This window comes from Oncorhynchus mykiss, chromosome 17, assembly GCF_013265735.2.
Source record: "Oncorhynchus mykiss isolate Arlee chromosome 17, USDA_OmykA_1.1, whole genome shotgun sequence".
In the NCBI taxonomy this organism is placed as follows: Eukaryota; Metazoa; Chordata; class Actinopteri; order Salmoniformes; family Salmonidae; genus Oncorhynchus; species Oncorhynchus mykiss.
The window spans coordinates 57,734,628-57,759,916 of record NC_048581.1 but is presented as its reverse complement, the minus strand read 5'-3'; the positions used below and the strand labels follow the sequence as shown (position 1 = coordinate 57,759,916).

Genomic DNA, 25,289 nt, shown 5'->3' with positions numbered 1-25,289 from the left:
TTCCTTGAGTAATTTCTACATTTTCCTAAATAAAACAAACTCAAGAGGACATCTGCACACAATGACGCACTGTATTGTTCAAGAAGCTGAAGTACAGTATCATTCGGTGAACAGTATTTGATTGTAGTGTAGGTGTGGTCATTGTAATATTAAACCCTCATCTCTCTGTTCTGCAATGTTTATAAAGATCTGTGGCTGGATTTACTTCACCTGGGTTTGACTTGAAGCTGTCATTTTGCATTCTTCTCTCTAAGCTCTGTACAGTCCTGGGGTTCCAGTGCCATTAAAGACAGGCAGCATGACCAGACGTAGAGTCTATAGTGGGTCGACACGTTGGAGCAGTAGGTTGGTGTTCTGTACTGTAGCCTATACACATGGCACACATATGGGTACACAAGAAGGAGGATTTGATGTTCATATTTACAAGGCATTCTGTTTGACTGGAGGTGCAAAGGCTTTGAACGGCCTATAAAACAGCTTTTCTGTACTGCACGGGGAGGTGGGAAGTTCAGTCATCTTGAAGAGTAAATGAGTTCATGGGAACAGAACACTCCTAGAAAGAAAACAGCTATGGAGTTCTTGAAAATATCTTATTTTATACCTTTACACATTCTTATAGACACCGGTTGACATTCACACTTAAAAAAATAACTTTATTTAACTAGGCAATTCAATTAAGAACACATTTTTATTTACAATGACAGCTTTTGTGGAGCGATGCTTCGAGGGTGACTGTTGATGTGTGCAGAGGGTCCCTGGTTCGCGCCCGGGTATGGGCGAGGGGACGGTTTAAACTTATACTGTTACACAGAGATGTGTCCTATAAGGATCTTTGGTGGCAAATCTGATGGCCGAATGGTAAAGAACATCTAGCCGCTCGAGAGCACCCTTACCTGAACACCTTGGAGGTGTTCAAAACAAGGTTAAGGGCAGAGAAAGCTTGTTGGACAAAAACAAAGCTTTATTGTAGAGCGTTTAACACAACATCCGGGGAGGGACCAGCTAAGTATAAGACTATCATCTACATATAAATGGATGAGAGAGCTTCCTACTGCCTGAGCTATGTTGTTAATGTAAATTGAGAAGAGAAAGGCTCAAGCCTTGGGGTACTCCCTTGGTGACAGGTAGTGACTGAGAAAGCAGATGTCCTGACTTTAGTGCACTCTTTGAGAGAGGTAGTTCGCAAACCAGGCCAATGACCCCTCAGAAACAAATTCTCCTTAGCTGACCCACAAGAATGGTCTACAGTATGAAACCTTCGGCCAAGTCAATAAAAATAACGGCACAACATTGCTTAGAATCAAAGGCAATGGTGACATAATTTAGGACCTTTAAGGTTGCAGTGACACATCCATAACCTGAGCAGAAACCCGATTGCATACCAGAGAGAATACCATAGACATCCCTATAGTGTAACATCAAAATAAACAATTAATTTGATCTAGTATACTACTCTATTGGTTAATTACATCCCTCATTGGCCCCCCCAAAAAACAGTCAATATTTAATATCTGGGTCCTCATTCTTATAACAGGACACACAATCGTCGTGTTTGTACAGGCCCAGACCACTCCTGTGCCTCTCCCATCCCGGCTCTGTGGGCTAGGGGCTTGACCGGATGCTAGCGACAGGAAGTGGCTAACATGCTCCAGATGTAAGGACCAGAGGGACAACCCCCACCGCAGCTGGGAAAGGTGGGAGACCACAGACCCTGACGGTAAAGACTGGGATCCCTCTGAACCCACCCACTTTCTTCCCTTCCTAACAGCAACATGGTCTAGGGAAATAGAGATAGGCAAATACAGGTAGAACCAGTAAAAAGACAGACAAATTAAGCCAACAGTACAGAATAGTTATTTTGCTCATTTGAGATAATGAACAAGGGGGTAGTCAGTAAAGATTAGGGAAGTTGAAATGTTGAAGGATTATGAATAAAAATGCATAAAATCTATTCAGTAGGAGAGAAATACTTTTAACATTGGTTCTTTCACCCACTGAAATATTTCCTGCTTTGCCCGATTAAATCCACCAGGAAATTGAGTTGGTGGTTGACAGAATCTACTCTACACAGTAAAACAATGAAATGTGCCTCCTAGTGGTGAAAAGGGCACAGTGCTGGTGTGTAAAATCAGCATGAGTGGATGAGCATACCCCACCGACGCAACAAACGTTTCACTCACATTTCATTACTTTTTTTGTTTGTTTAATCAACGTATGCAGGTTTTACCCTGAACTCTAACATGAGAAACTACTTTCTGAAAACAGCTTTTTAAAAACAGCAGATATATTTCCCAGGTGTTTAGTAATCTGCTGATTACTGAACACCTGCAGTTGAAACAATCTTGAGTTTATATAATTTGCTTCCCAAATGGAATAGGGTGCCATTTGGGACACACACATGGATAGAACAACCTAGTTTGAGGTAACACATTCTAAAACCTGGGCATTGACCGTACAATCCCTATATTGGCTTGGCTGGTCCTTTGAAATGAATACAAAACATTGAAGGATACTCAAAAAAGAGATTGAAGAATATAAACGACAAAAACATTTAAAAAAAAAACATCCTTGAACGAACATCCTACACTTCCTCATACTGCAAGACATCATTACTGCCAAAAACAAAATAAACACCATGGTGTGTGTTCTTATAAGGATGTGAAAACAGTGGATACAATAAGCGACCAGACCACACAACCAACCAGTCGTTTTAACCACCTTAATTATACAATAGCCTTACCATCCGCTCCTTACAACAACGATTAAACAAACACATGGAAATATTTAGGATGAATTAACAGTGAGCTGTCAATCAGGACTAGAATCTTTTCCAAATTGGTTAGTACAGGCAAAGGGGGAGGAGTCATCAATGCACCATGTTACCTAAAAACCTGGGGTTCTCTCCCTCTCTGGTCTTTTGTCTGAGAAGACTTGTATACCGCCTTCTCTGAGAAATATTTGGTAAGTGAGGGTCCATGTTCCCCATCCTTAGTCTACACACAACCCCATAGAGGCATGGTGTATGATGATGCTTCAATCAAATTGGGTCCAAATGGATGCCTCACATTGTTGGTGAATGAGCTGAGCTTTTCCCTTTCTCTGTAAAGCACATATGTGGAAAAGCGCTATACAGAATAAATCTAAATCAAACTGAAGACTTCTCCTCTAATCATCTTCATCATCGTCAATCAGGACCCTCTGTCGTTTGCGCTTGGCAGGGGCGGAGTGCGCCTCCCTGTCTGAGTCAGCGCCCCCGTCTGCCCCCAGGTCCATAGTGAGAGGAGAGTCCTCTGTCAGGAGAGGAGACGGCAGTGTTAGCAATACAGCCCCATGTTTAAATGTCGTAGTAAATAATCTTTAAGCCTGGATGCCAGACCGTTTCTTCTGTAACAAACAGCAGTCATTGCCTAAACAGACTGGCACCCAGGCTATCATTTCTAGTTTATGGGTAAAAAAAACTAATATGACTAGATTATGATTAGACGACAGCACAGTACCTTCATCCTCATCACTGTCCAACACCACTCGGCTTCTCTTGGTGGAGGTCTTCTTCTCTGAAGATCTGTGATGGTAAAGGAGAAGAGAAAAGTCAGAACAGAACAGAGATATGCTATTACATAATAGAATGGAGAAGTGTCTCACCTCTGAGGTGCACTGTCTGAATCTTCAACAGGTGTGAAATCTGGGAAAAGACAAATGTCATGGTAGATATAAAAGTGGGTGTTTCCGAATATAAAGTAGTTATTCATATTCCCATTTTTAGTAAGACAAAATAGCAGCCGTATTAAACTTAGAAATGTGTAAAGAGTTTGGAAATATTACCTTGTCTCTTAATAAAGTCATGGTTAACAAAGCAACAGCGTGGGATCAATCCTACGAGACCTCCACCGTTAATCAGTTACAAGAGGTATAAACTGAGTAGGAGATAACAGCTAATATATAGCGCCATTCTTTCAACCAGGGCACATAGGGTTCTGGTCAAAACTAGTGCACTATATAGTGAATAGGGTGCCATTTCAGACAACCAATGTCTAATCTGCTGACCTGTGTGTTCTGCTGAGGCAGAGGGCTGTTTCATCTTGCGGGCCAGCAGCAGGGCTCGGAGGGCCTGGGCTCTCTGCTCGTGAGAGTCTGCCTCCCCCTGCTGCTGTTCCTGGATGGGGCTCCCTGGGGTTGGCTGTTCCGACTCCTCTGCCCCCGCTGCTAGGGCATCCTGACTATGGCTAAGGACCTCCGCCGCTCCCCTCAGCTGGGATGGTCTCATCTGGGCTGGGATCCTCCAGAATGACTCCTAATCGATCACCAGACACACAGAGGAAATGTATTACCTATACAGTAGTCTATGGGAAAGCATGTTGAAAAACATCACTTCACCGCCTTTTATGAATGCAACTTTCTCAAAGTTTCAGTGCCTCATATCAGCCAAATCTTGCATATAATTAATTAAATTGAAGATTATTCCTATAATTTTAATCATGTGGGTAGGACAAAAAATATAGAAATAGCAGAGTTCTCTCCTAAAGCCAACCTGTTCATCAGCTGGTGCTCGGACCCCTATTTTCCGTAGTAACCTCTGAAAGCTCTTTTTCTCCATGGCATCCTCGTTCTCCTCAGTCAGAGGGACAATTGGCACGGGCTGAAACAAGCCTGATGGCGAAAATAGAACGTTAACTGCCACAATAAAGCACAAATTTCCTCAACCACACTTCAAGAATGCAGCAATTCACATTGATAAAGAAAAGCAAAATGCTCAATGCTGCGTTGTTTCCCCCCAATATTTTTCAGGTCACATTTTTTAAAAGTGGATTATTACTCACCTTCTTCCTCGCGGTGATCTGCCGTTCTGTTCAGGCAGTTCTGTAGCCACAACAGGGGTCCTGACATACCTGTTACGAAATACAGCTTTAGGGACCATTTATCAACTGTTGACCAACACCAACTGTTATGTGACCTTCTTGCCCATATTAAATCTTCTTTGATTAGCTTGTGTGATGTTAAAATGAAAAGAACATACTACTATACTGACACACAGAAGGGGTAGTCTGTACTGAAAACGTACTGTAAACATGAATGCTCTGCTCTCACCTTCCTGCCGTAGAGTGTACACCATGGTCCTCAGACTGGCATTCTTCTCAACCATGCTCTCCCTCTCTGCCATCCAGCTTTTCCTCCCTCTGGCTGCCGGAGCCTGTCTCTCCAGCTCCTCCCCCTCGCTCTCCTCTTCGTCTTCTTCCTCCTCCTCCTCCTCCTCCTCGTCCATGGGCTCTTCGGTTAGACCTCCAGGGAGATGAGCCAGGAACTCTTCTTCAGTCTAACAGATTACACACAAATACTTTAATAATAGTGGTGCTAGTTTTATGACATTTCTAGATCGCCAACCTATTCTATAATACTGGACACCCAGTATTACAATAAGAGACAAAAACAACAAAAAAAAGTTAAATAAATTCATGTCACCATTCCCATCGCGGCGCTCTTCCCCGGAGCGTTAGGGTTGCGCCGTCTCTTCTTGTGGAGTTCCCGTCGGTCAGAGACCAGGCCCATGCTGAGCAACTTCTCCACCATGCGGGCCCGGGAACGTTTAGCCGTCACCTTTTTCAGGATGTTCCCCAGCACATCTACAGAAATGTAACAACCACTCAGAACTGGGTTCAAATGATATCTGAATTCAAAATACTTCAACTGGGCTTTATTGAGCTTGTCTAGCACAAAGGAATCAATAGAACGGTCACAAAACAGCAAATTCGGAAAGCTTTCCAACACAGGTCTGCAACCATTATCACCATGGAGACAAACAAATATGGCAACCGTTATCGCCATGGTAACATGGTATAGCATGGGAATCAAGGGCGCCTTCAGAACGTACCATCGGAGTCTCTGAACTCCTCAAACAGCATCTGTAGCTCTTCTTCCTGCTCCTCTGTCCACAGAACAATACGAGTGCCTTTCCTTCAGGGATGTCAAATCAGAAGCTATAGGTCAGGCTGTGTCCTTTCCATAATCTAACTAGCACTGACAAGTAAACAGTACGTTACATCTACGGACATTAATATGGAATAGGTTCTCTATGGTAAAAGCTATCAGGTGACAGGATGTAGCCTAGACATGAAGCCCCCTTGAATGACACGGACTAACCTCTGTTTCTTCAGGTCTTTTACACTGTCCACCAGTCCCATCGCCACCAACTGGGCCACCACCTGCCGACGCGTACGGGTGGTGTTGCTAAGCAACGGCAGCAGAGTCTCAACAATGTCGGGCACTGTGATAGAGCGAGAGTCAAAGGTTCAGAGACAATATGGGACAAGCATTCATGAACATACATTACCAGTCAAAAGTTTAGACACAATCATTCCAGGGTTTTTCTTGATTTTTTTACATCGTAGAATAATAGTGAAAACATCAAAACTATTAAATAACACATGGAATCATGTAGTAAACGAAAATAGTGTTAAAACAAATCAAAATATATAATATATTTGAGATTCTTCAAAGTAGCCACCATTTAACTTGATGACAGCTTTGCACACTCTTGGCATTCTCTCAACCAGCTTCAATTAACAGGTGTGCCTTGTTAAAATGTATGGAATTTATTTTAATGCGTTTGAGCCAATAAGTTGGGTTGTGACAAGGTAGGGGTGGTATACAGAAGATGGCCCTATTTAGTAAGAGACCAAGTCCATATTATGGCAAGAACAGCTCAAATAAGCAAAGAGAAACGACAGTCCATTACTTTAGGACATAAAGGTCAGACAAAGTGGAAAATATCATGAACTTTGAACGTTTCATCAAGTGCAGTCGCAAAAACCATCAAGCACTATGATGAAACTGGCTCTCATGAGGACCGCCACAGGAAAAGAAGACCCAGAGTTACCTCTGCTGCAGAAGATAAGTTCATTAGTTACCAGACTCAGAAATTGCAGCCCAAATAAAATCTTCAGAGTTCAAGTAACAGACACATCTCAACATCAACTGTTCAGAGGAGACTGCGTGAATCAGGCCTTCATGGTCAAATTGCTGAAAAAAAACACTGCCAACCATTAATAAGAAGAAGAGACTTGCTTGGGCCAAGAAACATGAGCAATGGACCTTAAACCGGTGGAAATCTGTCCTTTGGTCTGATGAGTCCAAATTTTTGATTTTTGGTTCCAACCGTCATGTCTTTTTGAAAGGCAGAGTAGGTGAAAGGATGATCTCCGCATGTGTGGTTCCCACCGTGAAGCATGGAGGAGGTGGTGTGATGGTGATTTGCTGGTGACACTGATTTATTTAGAATTCAAAACACACTTAACCAGCATGGCTACCACAGCATTCTGCAGCGATACGACATCTGGTTTGCGCTTAGTGGGACTATCATTTGTTTTTAAACAGGACAATGACCCAACACACCTCCAGGCTGTGTAAGGGCTATTTGACCAAGAAGGAGAGGGATGGAGTGCTGCATCAGATGACCTGGCCTCCACAAATCACCTGACCTCAACCCAATTGAGATGTTTTGGGATGAGTTGGACCACAGAGTGAAGGAAAAGCAGCCAACAAGTGCTCAGTGTAATTGGGAACACCAACACGGCTGAAAAAGCATTCCAGGTGACTACCTCATGAAGCTGGTTGAGAGAATGCAAAGTGTGTTCAAAGCTGTCACAAAGGCAACACAAAGTACTTTGAATCTCAAATATATTTTGGTTTGTTTAACACTTTTTTGGTTACTACATGATTCCATATGCATTATTTCATTGTAGAATCAAAACTATGTAGAAAATAGTAAAAATAAAGAAAAACCCTTGAATGTGTAAGTGTGTCCAAACCTTTGACTGGTACTGTATGTATGGGATGGCTATGCCATAAAACACCAGATAGATGAAAGGATTGGTGATAAAAGTACAGGAAATTCAGAGGGGAGTGATGTCCTTTGTTTACCTTCAGAGTCACGGTGCTCCTCGTAGAGTGTTCGCAGCTCATCCTCTTCCTCTGGCGTCCATTTTGCTTTCTTATTAGACCCCTCTCTGAGACGAGCATGAGAACAATAAATTACTTTTAAAAATGGAAACCTTGAAAAGCATTAAGTGTAGGAGAACACAGACACTTATTTAACTGACACCCAGGCGCACACACACACCCATCTCCAGGCTTGCTGTAGCCCTCTGTCATCTCGCGGGCAGCTCCCACACTCTTCCAGAAGAGCAGCTCTACAAAAGCCTTGTTGTTTTTAGCCGCCAGGGCAAAGAAACGGTTCAGCACAAACTTAGCAAAGGTCACCAGCTCCTGTAGGGGGAAGAGAAAAATATTGGAACATGTAAGTGTATTAGATTCCATGTGCCTTGGTTACAGGATTTTAAATCCGAAGGGACTTGATATGTAATTTGAGTTACATGTGAGTATCTCCGGTAAAGATTCAGACCATCATTAGCCTGAAGCTGGTCCGCTCGCTTACAAATGCTCTCGTCTTTTCAGTTCATTGGTTCATTAATCAACTTCAAAACGGCATCACAATCATTCCTCCCCTACGTGTGAGATTACACTAGAGAGCTCCCAGGGTAGCACCCATCTACCCCAGTGTTTTGGTGGTTCAGGTTCATTTATCAGGCACAAAACAGACCGAAACAGAGAGGGACTAGCTGAACTTGTCTAATAAACACTTAAAATTTTCCATTGCAACATTTTGCTACGGTGTTCCCTAATGAACGGGACCCTGGTTAACCTTATAGGCAGTGGAGGCAGGGTCTCCTAGGATCTTGTTGAAGAGGTAGAAGACAGAAAGCTGGAAGAGCAGGGCGTCCATCTTAAGGTCGACGGCCAGGCGGTGCAGCATGCGTGTGATGCAGTGGTTGGTGTGGGGGGAGTTCTGGGAGTAAGACCGGAGCAGGAGCAGGTAGGGACGTACGACGTTGGGGTTGGCAAACCTGGTGGGCAGGGCACATTGGGCAGTGAAGAGTTAAAACGGTCAGTGTTATCACAGGGCAAATGGAGTGTCTGGGGCTTATTCATTACAGTTTTAACATGTTCTGTTTTGTAAATGTTTTTATCACTAGTTCTTCGTATTCAGGAGCCTGACACGGAGGCCCTGGTGATGCAAATCTGAGATCACGTGTAGTGTAAACACTCAATTTGTGTCCCTCACCTCTTGATGAAGTCCAGGAAGTTGAACTCCGTCTCAGACACGCGTACAGACTCCAGCTCTTCCTCCTCCTCCAACTCTCCATCCTCCTCCTCCATCCCAGGTTCAGGGGGAGGTGGTCCTCAAAACAAAACAGTGTTTCTTAATCTACTTTATTTTTGTAGATATTAATGCATCTGCTAATATACACGTCAGATTAAATCATATCAATCCCATATTTGATAAATTACCAGGCCAGTGATGTAGTCAAGTCGCCAAACCGAGTCCAAGTCGAGTCCCAAGTACCTAGTGTTCGAGTCCAAGTCCTTTATACTTGAGTCACTTGGTAGTACTAAAAGCTGGTAGACTTTGTTACATTGTTGCAAATTTGTAAGGCTAACTACATAATACAGCTATATAACATTAGCTGTTGTAGCTAGTATGTTTAATTATACAAAAGAGAGATTTTCTGACAAAGTCACCACTGGTCGAGTCCTAGTCGAGTTACTTGTCATGAAAATTGTGAATCAAGTCAGAGTCAAGTCGAGTCCTGGACTCGAGTACTACCAACAGCGCCACAGAGACACTCACTGGGCAGGTTGGCAATGAGGATCTGTTTGAGGAGCTCCAGTTCCTCCTCTGGCTCCACATCAGCTGAACCAAACACATCTCCCTCTGGCCACACCTCCCTATGATAGAAATATAGAAAGAGAATTATGACAACCACCATGTTTGTTATTGTAAAGTGAATGGCCTAAAAAGTAGCTTCGGATCAAAATGCTGTTTTGACTCTTGGTGGATCGACCCACGTGGATGTAGGGCACTTTGAGTTTAAGAAAAGCACTACCAAAATAAATAATAATATTGTAGTGTTCAATGGCGGATGCATCTATAACCGATTTTCCCAAAATAAGTCTATGAGAGCAGAGTCAGATTGAGTGTGGGACTGACCTCGCGGCTCGTAGCAGGCCCAGAGCCTCAGGGCCCAGTCTGTTGAGCAGGGTATCCTGGACACGCACCATGGCCTCAGTCCTCTGCTCCTCCAGGGGAGTCTCAGACGCAGCGTCAAATGGCACAGCGCCCTCTGTCAGAGCCTCCGACAACTGCAGCCATACAAACAGACCCAGATTTAGCACTCATACACATTAACAGCAACACACTAGGGCTGCATCTCAATAGATTAAACAATCTTCCTCTACTTGTCTCCTGTCCTCCAGCTGCACTGATCTACACATACAATAGGGGAAAGCCATATGGCATTTGCTTTCACCAGTGAATATTATGAAGGAAACGAGACAGAGAGAGGAAGCCACTTTAGACAACCGAGATGCACCCATGAACTCCTCCCTAGCTGTCTGTTAACAGTGTAATGCTACAACATGAAGCCATGAAAGCACCAAGCAACAATCTGCCTCAGTAAATGGAATGGAGTCTGGTGGTGAGTAGACGAGACAAGCTAGCTGCTCCATGTGTTAACTGTCCCCTGGCTGATCCCCAAGGCTGATCCCCAAGGCTGATCCCCAACAGTGACCTGAAAGCTAGTGGCCCTCAGCTCCTCTGCCACGGCCCCCCACGTCTCCTCCAGTTCCTCGGGGGTGGTCTCTGCTGCAGTCGGATTCTTCCGGCCCTTAGACTTCTTACGCTTCACACGCTTCCTCTGCAGAAGGAGGGAAGCAGAGTTGGATAACAGAAAATAAATCATATGAAGTGGAACTGAATCGACATATAGCCAGATACCCTTTTTGTAAATAACGAACTGTAGGGCTGTCATTTGATGCATGTTCAAGTCAACAATAATCCATTTTCAGAAACAAATGAAAGTTCAGCAACTTCACTATTTGACAAAATATCACCTTGCACATTCCTTTCACCCCTCTAGTGGCCCCCATCTGTCTGTGAGTAGAGAGTGAGGCTCACCTGCACCACCAGGTTGTTGCGTCCCTTGCAGAAGCGCTCCAGCATGCGCAGGAAGAGGTGGGTGGACTCCACCAGGTCCCTGAGGAATGTGCGAGGCTGCTTTGTCTCATCAAACTTCCTCAGCAGGGTCAAGAAGATCTCTCTGTACTCCATCAGGTAGAAAATGTTACCTGGAAGGGAGACAGAGGATTTAGAAAAATAATGAAAGAGGAAACAAAGAAGAGAAGAGGAAACGACAAGAGGTGGAGAGAAGAGCGGAAGACCGGAGAAGCGTCTCACTCTTGATGACGTTCGCGCTCTGTCTGATGTCCTCGTCTCGGGAGCGGTCCATCTCGTTCACCGTCAGCAGCAGCTCCTGATACGCCTTCAGAGCCAGGTGCATCCTGGAAGAAACATGCAAAAATGTATTTCTTACATGTTCAAAGCGAGAGATACACAGAAATGTACAAGCCATCCTCCATGTGGGCTCCATACGGTCCACGATAACATTCGAATTAGACTTCAAAACTTTTAGTGCCAACATGGCTCCCTTAAAAAAATAACCCTGTTTTCCACACTCACCTACGGGACCAGGACGAGGCCTCCTTGCGGTCGGTGAGCATCATCTCGTAGTAATTGGTGATGTTGCGCTCAATAAAGTGGAAGGCACGGATGGACATTGTCTCAGAGACCAGGTCAGCACGGAAACCGTTGCCGCGGTTAAAGGCCATGAAGAAGCTGAGAGCCCATAGGTAGTAGGTCTCGTCGTGCTGCTGCGCCTGTTCCCTGATCAGTCCCTCCTGTGGAAGCAGACAGAGAGACTAGCTGTGAGTGATGTTGCAAACTGCACTGAGCTCAGATCTGTTTGCATAGATAGGACTGAGAGTCTGTAATGTGACCGCTGTGCCTAAACAGGCCTCAAACCACTGTTATATTGTGCAACATAGGGCTTTATTCAATCAAAATGTGGTAACTGAGTTTCTGGGATAAAGTTTTTAAATTTTTTTAAGTCCACTATTTCACCATCCAAACACACCTTTTCGCTGTGCAGGAAGAATGTTGCTTTTGACTGGGCCAGGAAGCCAGTAACTCAACTTGGATGTAACTGGATTCACAATGTTACACAGCAACTTTCAGGAAAATATGGTTACTTTCAGAATTACAGTCAGAGTCCCTGTCTACCAATAATCTCTCCTTCCCAAAGTATGCACTTGTTCACTTCCTTTCAAGGATAAAAAAAGACAGGCAGACAGACTGGTATATGGGAACTCCCTCTACGACAGTCTTATTCAAACCTTTTACAGCAGTCTTATTCAAACTTTTTAAGCGGGAACTGAATTGAACAAGAATTGAATGTTATTTGTCAATGGAAAAATGTATTTACATTTTTATATACAAAGGAAAAATGTATTTACATACAATGCTCAAAAAAATAAAGGGAACACTAAAATAACACATCCTAGATCTGAATGAATGAAATATTCTCATTAAATACTTTTTTCTTTACATAGTTGAATGTGCTGATAACAAAATCACACAAAATGATCAATGGAAATCAAATTTATCAACCCATGGAGGTCTGGATTTGGAGTCACACTCAAAATTAAAGTGGAAAACCACACTACAGGCTGATCCAACTTTGATGTAATGTCCTTAAAACAAGTCAAAATGAGGCTCAGTAGTGTGTGGCCTCCACGTGCCTGTATGACCTCCCTAAAACGCCTGGGCATGCTCCTGATGAGGTGGCGGATGGTCTCCTGAGGGATCTCCTCCCAGACCTGGACTAAAGCATACGCCAACTCCTGGACAGTCTGTGGTGCAACGTGGCGTTGGTGGATGGAGCGAGACATGATGTCCCAGATGTGCTCAATTGGATTCAGGTCTGGGGAACAAACGGGTGGGCCAGTCCATAGCATCAATGCCTTCCTCTTGCAGGAACTGCTGACACTCCAGCCACATGAGGTCTAGCATTGTCTTGCATTAGGAGGAACCCAGGGCCAACCACACCAGCATATGGTCTCACAAGGGGTCTGAGGATCTCATCTCGGTACCTAATGGCAGTCAGGCTACCTCTGGCGAGCACATGGAGGGCTGTGCGGCCCCCCAAAGAAATGCCACCCCACACCATGACTGACCCACCGCCAAACCAGTCACGCTGGAGGATGTTGCAGGCAGCAGAACGTTCTCCACGGCGTCTCCAGACTGCCACTTCTGTCACATGTGCTCAGTGTGAACCTGCTTTCATCTGTGAAGAGCACAGGGCGCCAGTGGCAAATTTGCCAATCTTGGTGTTCTCTGGCAAATGCCAAACGTCCTTCACGGTGTTGGGCTGTAAGCACAACCCCCACCTGTGGACGTCGGGCCCTCATACCACCCTCATGGAGTCTGTTTCTGACCGTTTGAGCAGACAAACTGCTCTGGCAGTGCTCCTCCTGCTCCTCCTTGCACAAAGGCGGAGGTAGCGGTCCTGCTGCTGGGTTGTTGCCCTCCTACGGCCTCCTCCACGTCTCCTGATGTACTGGCCTGTCTCCTGGTAGCGCCTCCATGCTCTGGACACTACGCTGACAGACACAGCAAACCTTCTTGCCTCAGCTCGCATTGATGTCCCATCCTGGATGAGCTGCACTACCTGAGCCACTTGTGTGGGTTGTAGACTCCGTCTCATGCTACCACTAGAGTGAAAGCACCGCCAGCATTCAAAAGTGACCAAAACATCAGCCAGGAAGCATAGGAACTGAGAAGAGGTCTGTGGTCCCCACCTGCAAAACCACTCCTTTTTTGGGGGTGTCTTGCTAATTGCCTATACTTTCAACCTGTTGTCTATTTGCACAACAGCATGTGAAATGTATTGTCAATCAGTGTTGCTTCCTAAGTGGACAGTTTGATTTCACAGAAGTGTGATTGACTCGGAGTTACATTGTGTTGTTTAAGTGTTCCCTTTATTTTTTTGAGGAGTGTATATATATATAAAAATGTAAATACATTTTTCCATTGACAAATAACATTCAATTATTTTTTTATCAAATACAATACATTTACATTTATTTTCTTTAAAGGTGCAATATGCAGAAATCGCTCCTCGATATCTTTTCAATAACCTCAATGATTTTATTTTCAGCTGTTTGAAGCTGGTGTACTAAACAGCAAGCAAGATGCAAAAACATTTACGAATGGGAAACATAGAAGTAGAGCACATCAAACAGATGATCTACCGCGTCAAACTTGCTTTCAACAAGAAGGACATCTAGAACTCACATTTATATGTGAATTTGGTCCCGTCGCCCAAAAAGTTACATACTGCAGCTTTAAATCTTGGCGACCCCACTGACCCAGACTTTGAGTACAACTGCTCTAGGCCAGGCCAACACCAATCCAATGCTTTTAAATAATGAGGAGTAATGAACGAGTACACACTTCAGGAGGAAGGACATATTATTGTGACGCACACCCTATATTGGGCAGTACACCCCCTCCAGTGTGATAGTCATTTCTTTGGCCATCATGCCGTGTTGTGACCCCTTCTCCTCACCTTGACCAGGTACATGAGGCGATTATAGCAGTTCTCCAGGAAGTCCATGCAGAACTCGCGCAGGAAGAGGCGCACGTTGAGGGCCGAGCGGCGTTTGCCCTCCGAGTCTCGAGCGTGCAGCTTCCGCTTGGGCACACGTCTCACCGCCTTGCCTTCATCGTGGGTGTAGTTCTTGAACTAGGAACAAAGACATGTAAGAAGGGACCGGTAGGATAACGAGAAAGGACAGATTTAACTACTTGACATTTCAGCTTGGAAATGCAAATGTTGGTTTTTCCATTCGTTATAATAGCTTTGACCTTTATCTAGGAAACCTGCTTCAAATGCCAACTCCCCGGTAATACAATTTTGGGGTACTGCTCTAGGATTTCGCACTCACGTTGTGAAGGCCTCGGTGGTAGATCACATCTTTCTCGCCAATGGACTTGAGTCCCTGAACCACATACGAGCCTCCAAAGCGAGAGTGTCTGAAAGAGAGGGAAAGGCATCAGACAATTCTGAAAGTATTTTTTTTACCTGGCATCTCTCCAAAGCAGTGGAGGCTGCTGAGGGGAGGAAGGCTCATAATATTGGCTGGAATGGAGGAAATGGAATGGCTTCAAACACATAGAAACCATGTATTTGGATTCCATTCCACTTACCCCGCTCCAGCCATTATCACAAGCCTGTCCGCCCCTATTAAGGTACCACCAACCTCCTGTGCTCTAGAGCATATCACACTCTCTTCAACTGCTCTGAGGTCAGATGGTATCTAATCTACATCTAAAGAGCATGTCTTGCTGAGAAAAACTGCAGAGATCAGTGTAGTTACCGGGTTCCTCTCTGGAGGGTGCGGCTGCGTTTCTCCGCTTGCTCTTTTTGTCGTAGTGCCTCCAGCTCCTGGGCATCTCTCTGTTTCTCCTGAGCTGAACGAGCCTGACCCGCACTCACCAGGAGTTCCGGCGTCTGCAGGGAGGGAGAATATAGAATCAGAATCAATAGAATGGACCCTTTCATTAAAAGTAATAGTCTGTGGGCTGTGTATCGGCAGCCATATTGGGTGTAGCAGAAGCTGGAATGTTTGATTAATTCTAAGCCTTTTAGGTCATAATGCATAAGATTACACAGACAGGTACCTAGTCCTAGATCAGCAACCCTACTCTGCGATACATTATGGATATGGGCCCAGGTGTCTCCCTCTCTGGTCTCACCTGGTCTCTGAACATGAGGGAGATGACCTCCAGCACATGCATGCTCCACTGCTGCTCGCTCTGTGCAGAGGCCAGGAACTTGATCAGGTCATCTAGACCACTCATGTGGATGGCCCACAGCAGCTTGTCATGCACACTGGCATCATCATCCACGTTCTACAGCCATACCAGAGGAGAAAGGAGGGAGGAAGCAGAAAAGGATAGGAGATGGGGAGGAGATAGGGAGAGGAAAAAGAGAATAGGTAGGTAGAGAGAGAGAAGAGAAGAGATGCAAGAGAAAGAAATAAAGGATGGGGAGTAGTGAAAGGTAGGAAAACAGAAAAGACAGTGAGAAAGAGAGTTCAATACGATGAGAGATTGACAGATGAACCAAGGCTAAAAAACAACCATTTTAAAATAAAAAATAAAATAAACTTTTTTTTTTTTTTTTTAACTCGGCAGGGTCTGCTGCTTGGGAATGTACCGAATGGGGTCACAGCACGACCTGACACAGTGAACTCTGACCTTCTCCTCGTAGGGGTCAGCGGGGACATGCAGTACATTCCTGACCAGCAGCAGAATCCTCTCAATCAGCAGGTTGTCTTCCTCCTGCCTCTGCTCCCAGTCCTGACCGACAGAGACAGATAAAGGGAGAGAGAATCATTTAACACAGAGCCACTGTTTCTCACTCTTATTTTTTGGAAAAGACCAGGATTATTTGTGGAGGACTCCATTCTGTGGTGTTGTAGTCTGAAAGTATAACACTCACCAGTTGCAGCAGGGTGTACAGGGTCTCACTCAGAACTCCAAACACCTTTTCATTGGCAAAAGCCTGAGGAAAGGGAGAGACACAAGGAGACGAGTCAACCATACACATCATACTGCTACATACAATCATTCCGTATTCCTCCCTCTACCCCTTAGAATGGGCTCAAATAGATAATCACAGAGGATGTTTTCCAAATGGCCCCAATAGAGCTCTGGTAAAAGGTACTATAAAAGGGAATACGGTGTAGGTCTGGGAGATTATATATACACACACACACACTGAACAAAAACAAAGGCAACATGCAACAATTTTTAAGATTTTACTAAGTTACAGTTCATATAAGGAAATCAATCTATTGAAATAAATTGAGCAGGCTAATCTATGGATTTCACATGACGGGGCAGGGGTCCAGCACCTTGACAGCCAGGCCTATCCACTGGGGAGCCAGGCCCAGCCAACCACAAAAGGGCTTTATTACAGACATAATCCTCAGCAGCTCAGCAGTGTTGACATACCTATTTGTAAGCATTTCTCCTTTGCCAAGATAATCCATCTACATGACAGGTGTGGCATATCAAAACGCTGATTAAACAGCATGATCATTACAACGGTGCACCTTGTGCTGGGGACAATGAAAGGCCACTTTAAAATGTGCAGTTTTGTCACACAATACAATGCCACAGATGTCTCAAGTTGAGGGAGCAAGCAATTGGTATGCTCACCTCAGGAATGTCCAGCAGAGCTGTTGCCAAGGATTTTAATGTTAATTTCCCAACCAATAAGCCACCTCGAACTTCGTTTTAGAGAATTTGTCAGTACGTCAGTACGTCCAACCGGCCTCACAAGCTACATGTATGGCGTTGTGTGGGCGAGCAGTTTGCTGATGTCAACGTTGTGAACACCCCATGGTGGTGGGGTTATGGTAGGGGCAGGCATAAACTACAGACAATGAACACAATTGCATTTTATCGATGGCAATTTGAATGCATTGTTGTGCATTAATCCACCGCCAGCATGATAATCCACGACCCCATGTCACAAAGATCTGTACACAATTCCTGAAAGCTGAAAATGTCCCTGTTCTTTCATGGCCTGCACACTCACCAGACATGTCACCCACTGAGCATGTTTTAGATGCTCTGGATTGACATGTACACGACAGTGAGTTCTAGTTCCAGCCAATCTTTTATTTTACCTTAATTTAACTAGGTAAGTCAGTTAAGAACAAATTCTTATTTACAAAGATGGCCTAGGAACATTGGGTTAACTTGTTCAGGGGCAGGACAGATTTTTACCTTGTCAGCTCGGGGATTCGATCTAGCAACCTTTCGGTTACTGGCCCAACGCCCTAACCACTAGGCTACCTGCCACCCCGATCTCCAGCAACTTCGTACAGCCACTGAAGAGGAGTGGGACAACATTCCACAGGCCACAATCAACAGCCTGATCAGCTTTATGCGAAGGAGATGTCACATTGCATGATGCAAATGGTGGTCAGCAGATACTGACTGGTTTTCTGATCCACGCCCCTACTTAAAAAATATATATATCTGTGACCAACAAAATCAATGCATATCTGTATTCCCAGCCATGTGAAATCCATAGAATAGGGCCTAATGAATTTACTTCAATGGACTGATTTCCTTATATTAAAACTGTAACACAGTAAAATCTTTGAACATTGTTGCATGTTACGTTTGTATTTAAATTCAGTATAGCCGTCTAATCTTTATTTTATCAAATGTGCAAGGAGCATGGAAATACGTATTTTTTTAAAGGAACTTGCTTAGACATTCACATTCTGAAAAATAAGCATTTTCTTATCCAGGTAGGCCATTTCAACACGTAAACAAAGTCAACAGGCTGTGTTCTAAAACAGTTGGAGACAGACGTAACAGTTCAACTGTTCTACCTTGTTAGCAAGCAAACAGATTCAAAAAGGCTAGACTTTAAATCTAAAGATTAGCTGGCTACTGACTAGCAGGGGGCTTGTGTTTGAGAGATTGTTTATGAGTCCTGTGTTATTTTTCTATAGTGTCTGCTACCAGAAGTTAGTCAGTATTAGTGGATGTGCATTATGCGTGGGTCTGGTTACATTTGTAACAAAAAGGACATTTTCATAGATTTGAAAACCAGATCAGTAACTATTGCAAAAAATGTTTTTCTAAAATAATTAAATTATTAGTGGTCTTATGGTTGAAGGATTATATTTAGGCTACGTATAATTTTACAAGCCCCGAATTCAGTAGATTATTCCTGACTGTTTGAAATGCAGTGTATAGGTGACTTGTTTGAGATAAATGGGTTAGGGTTAAAAATAGAGATGATTTTTGGGCCCTATCACCTCCTTATAGGGTGCAATTTGGGACACAACCATTGGGGCATCAGGTAGTCTAGTGGTTAGTGCGTTGGGCCAGTAACCGAAAGGTTTCTGGATCAAATCCCCGAGCTGACAAGCTAAAAATCTGTCATTCTGCCCCTGAACAAGGCACTGTTCCCTGGTAGGCCGTCATTGTAAATAATAACTTGTTCTTAACTGACTTGCCTAGTTAAATAAAGGTGAAATGTAAAAAATAAAAACACACCTACCTCCTTATAGGCCTGTAAATAGGATACCACTTCCAGGAAGTGATGTCTGACAGTGGGGTCATCTGGGACTTTCCCGAAGCAGAGCAGTGCAGGTTGGGTAAGGTTGACCATAAGCCTGTGAGGGAACAGAGACAGCATCAGAACCACACTCCAACCAAAACACAATATCCAACATTCATCCAGGCTTCCCTGTTCAGGGACGAACTACATTACATATTTTCTAGCTATTTAACTTCATGCACCTTCGTACAGGTAGTGTACCCGATGCAGTATTGAGGATGTGTGTAGTGTACCTGATGCTGTATTGAGGGTGTGTGTAGTGTACCCGATGCAGTATTGAGGGTGTGTGTAGTGTACCTGATGCAGTATTGAGGGTGTGTGTAGTGTACCTGATGCAGTATTGAGGGTGTGTGTAGTGTACCTGATGCAGTATTGAGGGTGTGTGTAGTGTACCTGATGCAGTATTGAGGGTGTGTGTAGTGTACCTGATGCAGTATTGAGGGTGTGTGTAGTGTAACCGATGCAGGCCTGTACTGAGGGTGTGTGTAGTGTACCTGATGCAGTATTGAGGGTGTGTGTAGTGTACCTGATGCAGTATTGAGGGTGTGTGTAGTGTACCTGATGCAGTATTGAGGGTGTGTAGTGTACCTGATGCAGGCGTCAAACAGGGACTTGTCCTGGCTGTGCTGGGTGATAATGGGCAGCAGGTCATTCTGGAGGATTTGGCCCGCCCCCAGCTGCTGACGGGTGTCCCGCGTGTCATCCTCATGCCGCAGGTACCGGATCAGGTCCTTCACACTTTCTACAGGGGACACACACAGGGTCAGAGTGCATATAAAAGCCCTATACATGAATTACATTACTTATCGAGTGCAGTCCGGCCTAGGTCAGATTATCACAAGTAATTTAAGTTGCTTTGACAGTAAATATACTGTAAATCCTCCCTAAACACAGTAATTCATGTAAAGACTGGGTCCTAGTACACAGTACTACCTTAGGCACTGTGTTTATAGCCCAGCAAGTGTTGTTAGCCAGTGTGTGTAGCAGTTCACCTAGACAGTCAGGTTCTTTGTGGTAGGTGTCTCCTTCCAGGTACCCGAGGGCACTGCACGTTGCTAAAAGCTCACAGTTCATCACGTACAAGTCCATACATCACCTGCCTGGCACGGGAGGAAGAGGTGATGCTCAACCTGACACACAGCAATCAGGAAATAGAGAGAGATTTATAATGAGGTGGGGAAGGAAGAAGTCTTATAATATATAGTTCTGGGAAGACTAAAAAGGTGTACACAACACAAAACAAAAATAAATATAGTGAATATATTATGCCCCAAAAAACTAGACTGAATATTACACCTGTAGGCTAAAAGATCACCTGGATTTCAACAGCAGAACCGAGGTGTTTAGACGTCAGTTCATAGGTCGTTCAAACCTGTAGGAGACAGAGACAGTCAGACATTGTTATATGGCCTTTACCAGTCTACGCACTAGAAACAATTCAGTTCAAACGGTATTAGAAAGTCACAGCCGCAAGGAATAATCAACATAACTACTAGTGCTTTTCTTGGTATATTATTAACCTATAATTGAGCAACAACAAGTCTGGAATTGCAATCTGCATGTTTTTCAGTGTGAGAAACTAAGAGCAGATTGAATGTCAAGAGGACATCTTTGCTGCTTCTTGAGTTGAAAGGCATACTGTCAAATCACACTGACGGACAATTCCAGCAGAGCGATCTGATCCAGGATTAGCCCAGAGTACAGGACCTAGTGACATTAACCATCTGACCTCATCCGGTCAGCGACTTCAAGTAAATGGATGAGAAGCAGCCTTTTGTTTTGTACACGGAACAGCTCATGCATCCCTGCTCTCCTCTGAATTGTGAGATGGGCTATGGCCATTTTAAAGAGAGATTCTCTTTCAGCCTCTGGCTAACCTGGTTATGTAGGCAAACTGAAAATGGAAATGAACAGGACTACAAGTTCTCACAGTTCCACCTTTTTACCGCTACACGGGCATACGAAGGACTACTCCACTTGAAATGAGACTCCCATCAGCTCGTCTAGGCTTCTTCACACACCTAGTACTGCTACATTCTATAGAAAACCCACATGAACCCGATTGACCCGCTCTTATGAGACTGCCAGTGAGAACCTCTATTCCTCTAAGCACTAACAAAGCACAGTGAGACGAGGGGCAACCCAGCGGAGAATGACTGACCCCTCTCATTGAAGCTACGGGAAATTTAAACAGGATCCCCCATTATAATGAATGGGGAAATGGCAATATTTGTGGTCAATCTTCATGTAAATAAAATCGAAGACAATCATGGTACCAATTATTGCTTCTTACACCAGATGTGTGTCCTTGAACCTATTCTTTTTTTATTCACACACAGAAGTAGTTAAGGATAATTTAGTTGCTAATGGCAGTCAGAAGTAGCCGGGTCGGCCTTCACCTTCAGTTACTCAATGAGAGGGGGCAGCACTGAGCTAGCCTGCAACGTCACTTACTGGGCATGTTATGTCTCTGTGAGACGCCATCTTAACGTACTTAATTTGGCTTCAATGCGCAATTGAGTCTTTACATAGGAATGAATGGTGTCACGTGATCGGTGGCTTTGTCCATTCATACAGCACACCGAGTATACAAAACATTAAGAACACCTACTTTTACCATGGCATAGATTGACCAGGTTAAACCAGGTGAAAGCTTAGATCCCTTATTGATGTCACTTGTTAAATCCACTTTAAAAATCAGTGTAGATGAAGGGGAGGAGACCAGTTAAGGAACGATTATCAAGCCTTGAGACATGGATTGTGTATGTGTGCCATTCAGAGGGTGAATGGTCAAGACAACATTTACGTGCCTTTGAACGGGGTATGGTAGTAGGCGCACACCGGTTTGTCACACTCAACAGTTTCCTGTGTGTATCAAGAATGTTCCACTACCCAAAGGCATCCAGCTTACTTGACACTGTATTGGAGTCAATATGGGCCAGCATCCTGGGGGGTTCCATGCAATATTAGGAAGGTGTTATGTTTGGTATACTCAGTGTATACAATCATTGGGGCAACACCATCTACGATGTAACAACTAATAACGGCAATGTTATAATCCAGTAATAGGCTATTTTGGGGGCGGTACACATACACAACAATAGAAGATCTGGCTCACATTTTCCATATAAATCAATCTGGGAAAATGAATCTGGGTCTAACTCAAATCTGTAAACAAAAGCCATCATCTCCAAGAAGCAGTAACGGTTTACTTCACATAGCCTAAATGTTCTCAGGTGTGAGTGAACCTATAATTCCACACTTCAAGTAATTCTAGCAAACCAAGTAACTTCTTTCATACATTGAGTACCAATGTATATTTAAATGTTTCCATTTGCCTACAATCTCACTTCTTGGAACATAAACAGTGTGGACTTAGGGTAAATTGTTTCGGTTAAATGTAGAATACATGTCCATGCGAGCTGTCTAAAGCTGTAATAACATATATAAAGTGAACTTAGGATTTTAAAAACAAAACATTCCCGAAATTTACAGTGCATTCGGAAAGTATTACGTTACAGCCTTGTTCTAAAAATGGATTAAATTACCTTTTTTCCTCATCAAGGCAAAGATCTTGGGAAGGGTACCAAAAAGCAGCATTGAAGGTCCCCAAGAACATAGTGGTCCCAATAATCCTTAAATGGAATAAGTTTGGAACCACCAAGACAATTCCAAGAGCTGGCCGTCCAGGCCAAACTGAGCAATCGGGGGAAGGGCCTTGGTCAGGGTGGTGAACAAACACCCGATGGTCACTCTGACAGAGCTCCAGTGGAGATGAGAGAACCTTCCAGAAGGACAACCATCTTTGCAGCACTCCACCAATCAGGCCTTTATGGTAGGGTGGCCAGAAGGAAGCCACTCCCCAGTAAAAGGCACATGACAGCCCGCTTGGAGTTTGCCAAAAGGCACCTAAAGGACTCTCAGACCATGAGAAACAAGATTCTCTGGTCTGATGAACCCAAGATTGAACTATTTGGCCTGAATGCCAAGTGTCACGTCTGCAGGAAACCTGGCACCATCCCTACTGTGAAGCATGGTGGTGGCATCATCATGCTGTGGGGATGTATTCAGCAGCAGGGACTGGAGGACCAGTCAGGATTGAGGGAAAGATGAACTGAGCAAAGTACTGAGAGATCCTTGATGAAAACCTGCTCCAGAGTACTCAGGACCTCAGACTGGGGCAAAGGTTAACCTTCCAACAGGACAACTTCCCTAAGAATACAGCCAAGACAATGTAGGAGTGGCTTCGAGACAAGTCTTTGAATGTCCTTGAGGGGCCCTGCCAGAGCCCAGACATGAACCTGATCAAACATCTCTGGAGACACCTGAAAATAGCTGTTCAGCACACTCCCAATGCAACCTGATAAAGCTTGAGAGAATCTGCAGAGAAGAATGGGAGAAACTCCCCAAATACAGTTGTGCCAAGCTTGTAACGTCATACCCAAGAAGATTTGAGGCTGTAATCGCTGCCAAAGAGGCTTCAACAAAGTACTGAGTAAAGGTTTTGAATATCTATGTAAATGTGATTTTAGTTTTGCATTTTTAATAAATTTGCAAAAAAAAATAACCTGTTTTTGCTTTGTCATTATAGGGTATTGTGTGTAGAATTATGAGGGAAAATAACTATTTAATCAATTTTAGAATGAGGCTGTAAGATAAAATGTGGAAAAAGTCAAGGGGTCTGAAAACCTTCCAAATGCACTGTATACTACTAACAAAATGTAAACTCTTTCCCCTTTTACACACAGTGCATTACTTTTCTAGAAGTTGCGTAAAGGCTCACAACCAAATTTGACACAAAAACCACACCTGGTTACTGATGAACAAAACATGACAAATACATAGTATCATGAGGACTATAAAGCAGGTTTAAACAAACAGAACGTTAGCTCATCTTATCTATCACATCCTCTCATCATATCAGAACATGAAAAGCCCCACTCTCTGACAGACATGCTTACGGGCTCCCAAGTGGAGCAACGGTCTGAGGCACTGCATCTTAGTGCTAGAGGTGTCACTACAGACCCTGGTTCGATCTCGGGCTGTATCACAACCGGACATGATCGGCAGTCCCATAGGGCGGTGCACAACTGGCCCAGCATCGTCCGGGTTAGGACGGGGTAGGCCGTCATTGTAAATAAGAATTTGTACTTAAACTGACTTGTCTAGTAAAATATTAATAAAATAAATAAGAACTACAGCAGCCCCTCCACACAGATCAGAAAGCACTCACACGTCCTTCTCAATGAGCAGCAAGACATTTAAGCAGCCAATGAAAGCCCCCCCCCCCCCCCGTTTTTAAACTCTTCAGAAATATGAGCTGTAGTTCTAGTCTAGCTACAAGAATGTGGTCATTCGACACTTTCCTTAGTGCAGAAACGAGCAAATGCTAACGCTAGCATTTAGCCCAACAGACTTCTAGTCACTCTACCACCATCTTATCAACCCTTATATCTGCAGCAATCTTACCGATGTCCCAACCTGATACAACACAAGGAACTAGATGGTAACTTGACATTAAGAATAATTGGTGGGACTTGCTTTAACTCTTTACAAGTATTTTTATGGTAGTGGAAGAAGTTTAAAAATATTTTACTTACTTACTTACTATAGGGAAATATAGGTGTGTCTGAATATTTTGCCAAATATCTCGCAATGTGTACATTTAGATTATTTCAAGTCGGACACCATTTCAAATCAAGAGAATCTCTTCTTTCTAATGACATACGGTTGCTGTCATCGATCGCTAGATCAAACAGTCAAAAGTTGCAATTCCCCCCCTTAATTATGCAGACATAAGCACACTTGGCACCATCGAGGTGTGGATGTTACAATCTAAGAACTAATTGTAGTGGTAAAATAAAAAAAGGGACACGTTTTGGTGCCTTTTAGGCAAAATGGAATTCTGAGCATCACTCCAGTCAAAACAGGCTCTGCGAATGTTCGATTCCATTAACTTGCTATGGGCTCGCGCTAGTGTCCAGCTCAGCCAACATTCTTTTGGCAGTTTTCAACCTTGGGTGAATTTTGACTCGTTCTATTGTCCAGCCTAGTTAGGTTGAATAGATTGGTATAGATTGGGGGGGGGGGGGGGGGGTTGGTAGTAGTTATTGCTGTTCTGATTTCAGATTTGAATATCAGAAAAGTAGACAAAGGTGCCATACTCTTTTTGTATTTTATTTCACC

The 25,289-nt window shown here is 43.9% G+C and overlaps 1 protein-coding gene across 2 annotated transcripts in view; it reads right to left on the bottom strand.

Moving 5' to 3' along the window:
- Positions 1 to 2,186: 2,186 nt before the first annotated feature.
- Positions 2,187 to 25,289, bottom strand: part of LOC110494196 (timeless circadian clock) — a 34,060-nt gene continuing 10,957 nt past the window's right edge. For both annotated transcript variants that reach the window (XM_021569031.2, XM_021569029.2), the window contains exons 2-31: positions 20,419 to 20,475; positions 20,096 to 20,233; positions 19,692 to 19,845; positions 19,044 to 19,158; positions 16,455 to 16,517; positions 16,211 to 16,312; positions 15,707 to 15,862; positions 15,328 to 15,461; positions 14,896 to 14,983; positions 14,517 to 14,693; positions 11,570 to 11,787; positions 11,288 to 11,391; positions 11,009 to 11,178; positions 10,623 to 10,748; positions 10,043 to 10,194; positions 9,683 to 9,780; positions 9,116 to 9,233; positions 8,696 to 8,897; positions 8,114 to 8,259; positions 7,915 to 8,000; positions 6,136 to 6,259; positions 5,867 to 5,949; positions 5,458 to 5,618; positions 5,086 to 5,311; positions 4,818 to 4,886; positions 4,529 to 4,647; positions 4,045 to 4,291; positions 3,643 to 3,682; positions 3,498 to 3,562; positions 2,187 to 3,290 (exon numbers count right to left, since the gene is read on the bottom strand). In XM_021569031.2, coding sequence (XP_021424706.2) covers positions 3,166 to 3,290; positions 3,498 to 3,562; positions 3,643 to 3,682; positions 4,045 to 4,291; positions 4,529 to 4,647; positions 4,818 to 4,886; positions 5,086 to 5,311; positions 5,458 to 5,618; positions 5,867 to 5,949; positions 6,136 to 6,259; positions 7,915 to 8,000; positions 8,114 to 8,259; positions 8,696 to 8,897; positions 9,116 to 9,233; positions 9,683 to 9,780; positions 10,043 to 10,194; positions 10,623 to 10,748; positions 11,009 to 11,178; positions 11,288 to 11,391; positions 11,570 to 11,787; positions 14,517 to 14,693; positions 14,896 to 14,983; positions 15,328 to 15,461; positions 15,707 to 15,862; positions 16,211 to 16,312; positions 16,455 to 16,517; positions 19,044 to 19,158; positions 19,692 to 19,845; positions 20,096 to 20,192 — 3,765 coding nt within the window. In that variant the 5' untranslated portion in view covers positions 20,193 to 20,233; positions 20,419 to 20,475 and the 3' untranslated portion in view covers positions 2,187 to 3,165. The remainder of the gene's footprint in view (positions 3,291 to 3,497; positions 3,563 to 3,642; positions 3,683 to 4,044; positions 4,292 to 4,528; positions 4,648 to 4,817; positions 4,887 to 5,085; positions 5,312 to 5,457; positions 5,619 to 5,866; positions 5,950 to 6,135; positions 6,260 to 7,914; positions 8,001 to 8,113; positions 8,260 to 8,695; positions 8,898 to 9,115; positions 9,234 to 9,682; positions 9,781 to 10,042; positions 10,195 to 10,622; positions 10,749 to 11,008; positions 11,179 to 11,287; positions 11,392 to 11,569; positions 11,788 to 14,516; positions 14,694 to 14,895; positions 14,984 to 15,327; positions 15,462 to 15,706; positions 15,863 to 16,210; positions 16,313 to 16,454; positions 16,518 to 19,043; positions 19,159 to 19,691; positions 19,846 to 20,095; positions 20,234 to 20,418; positions 20,476 to 25,289) is intronic.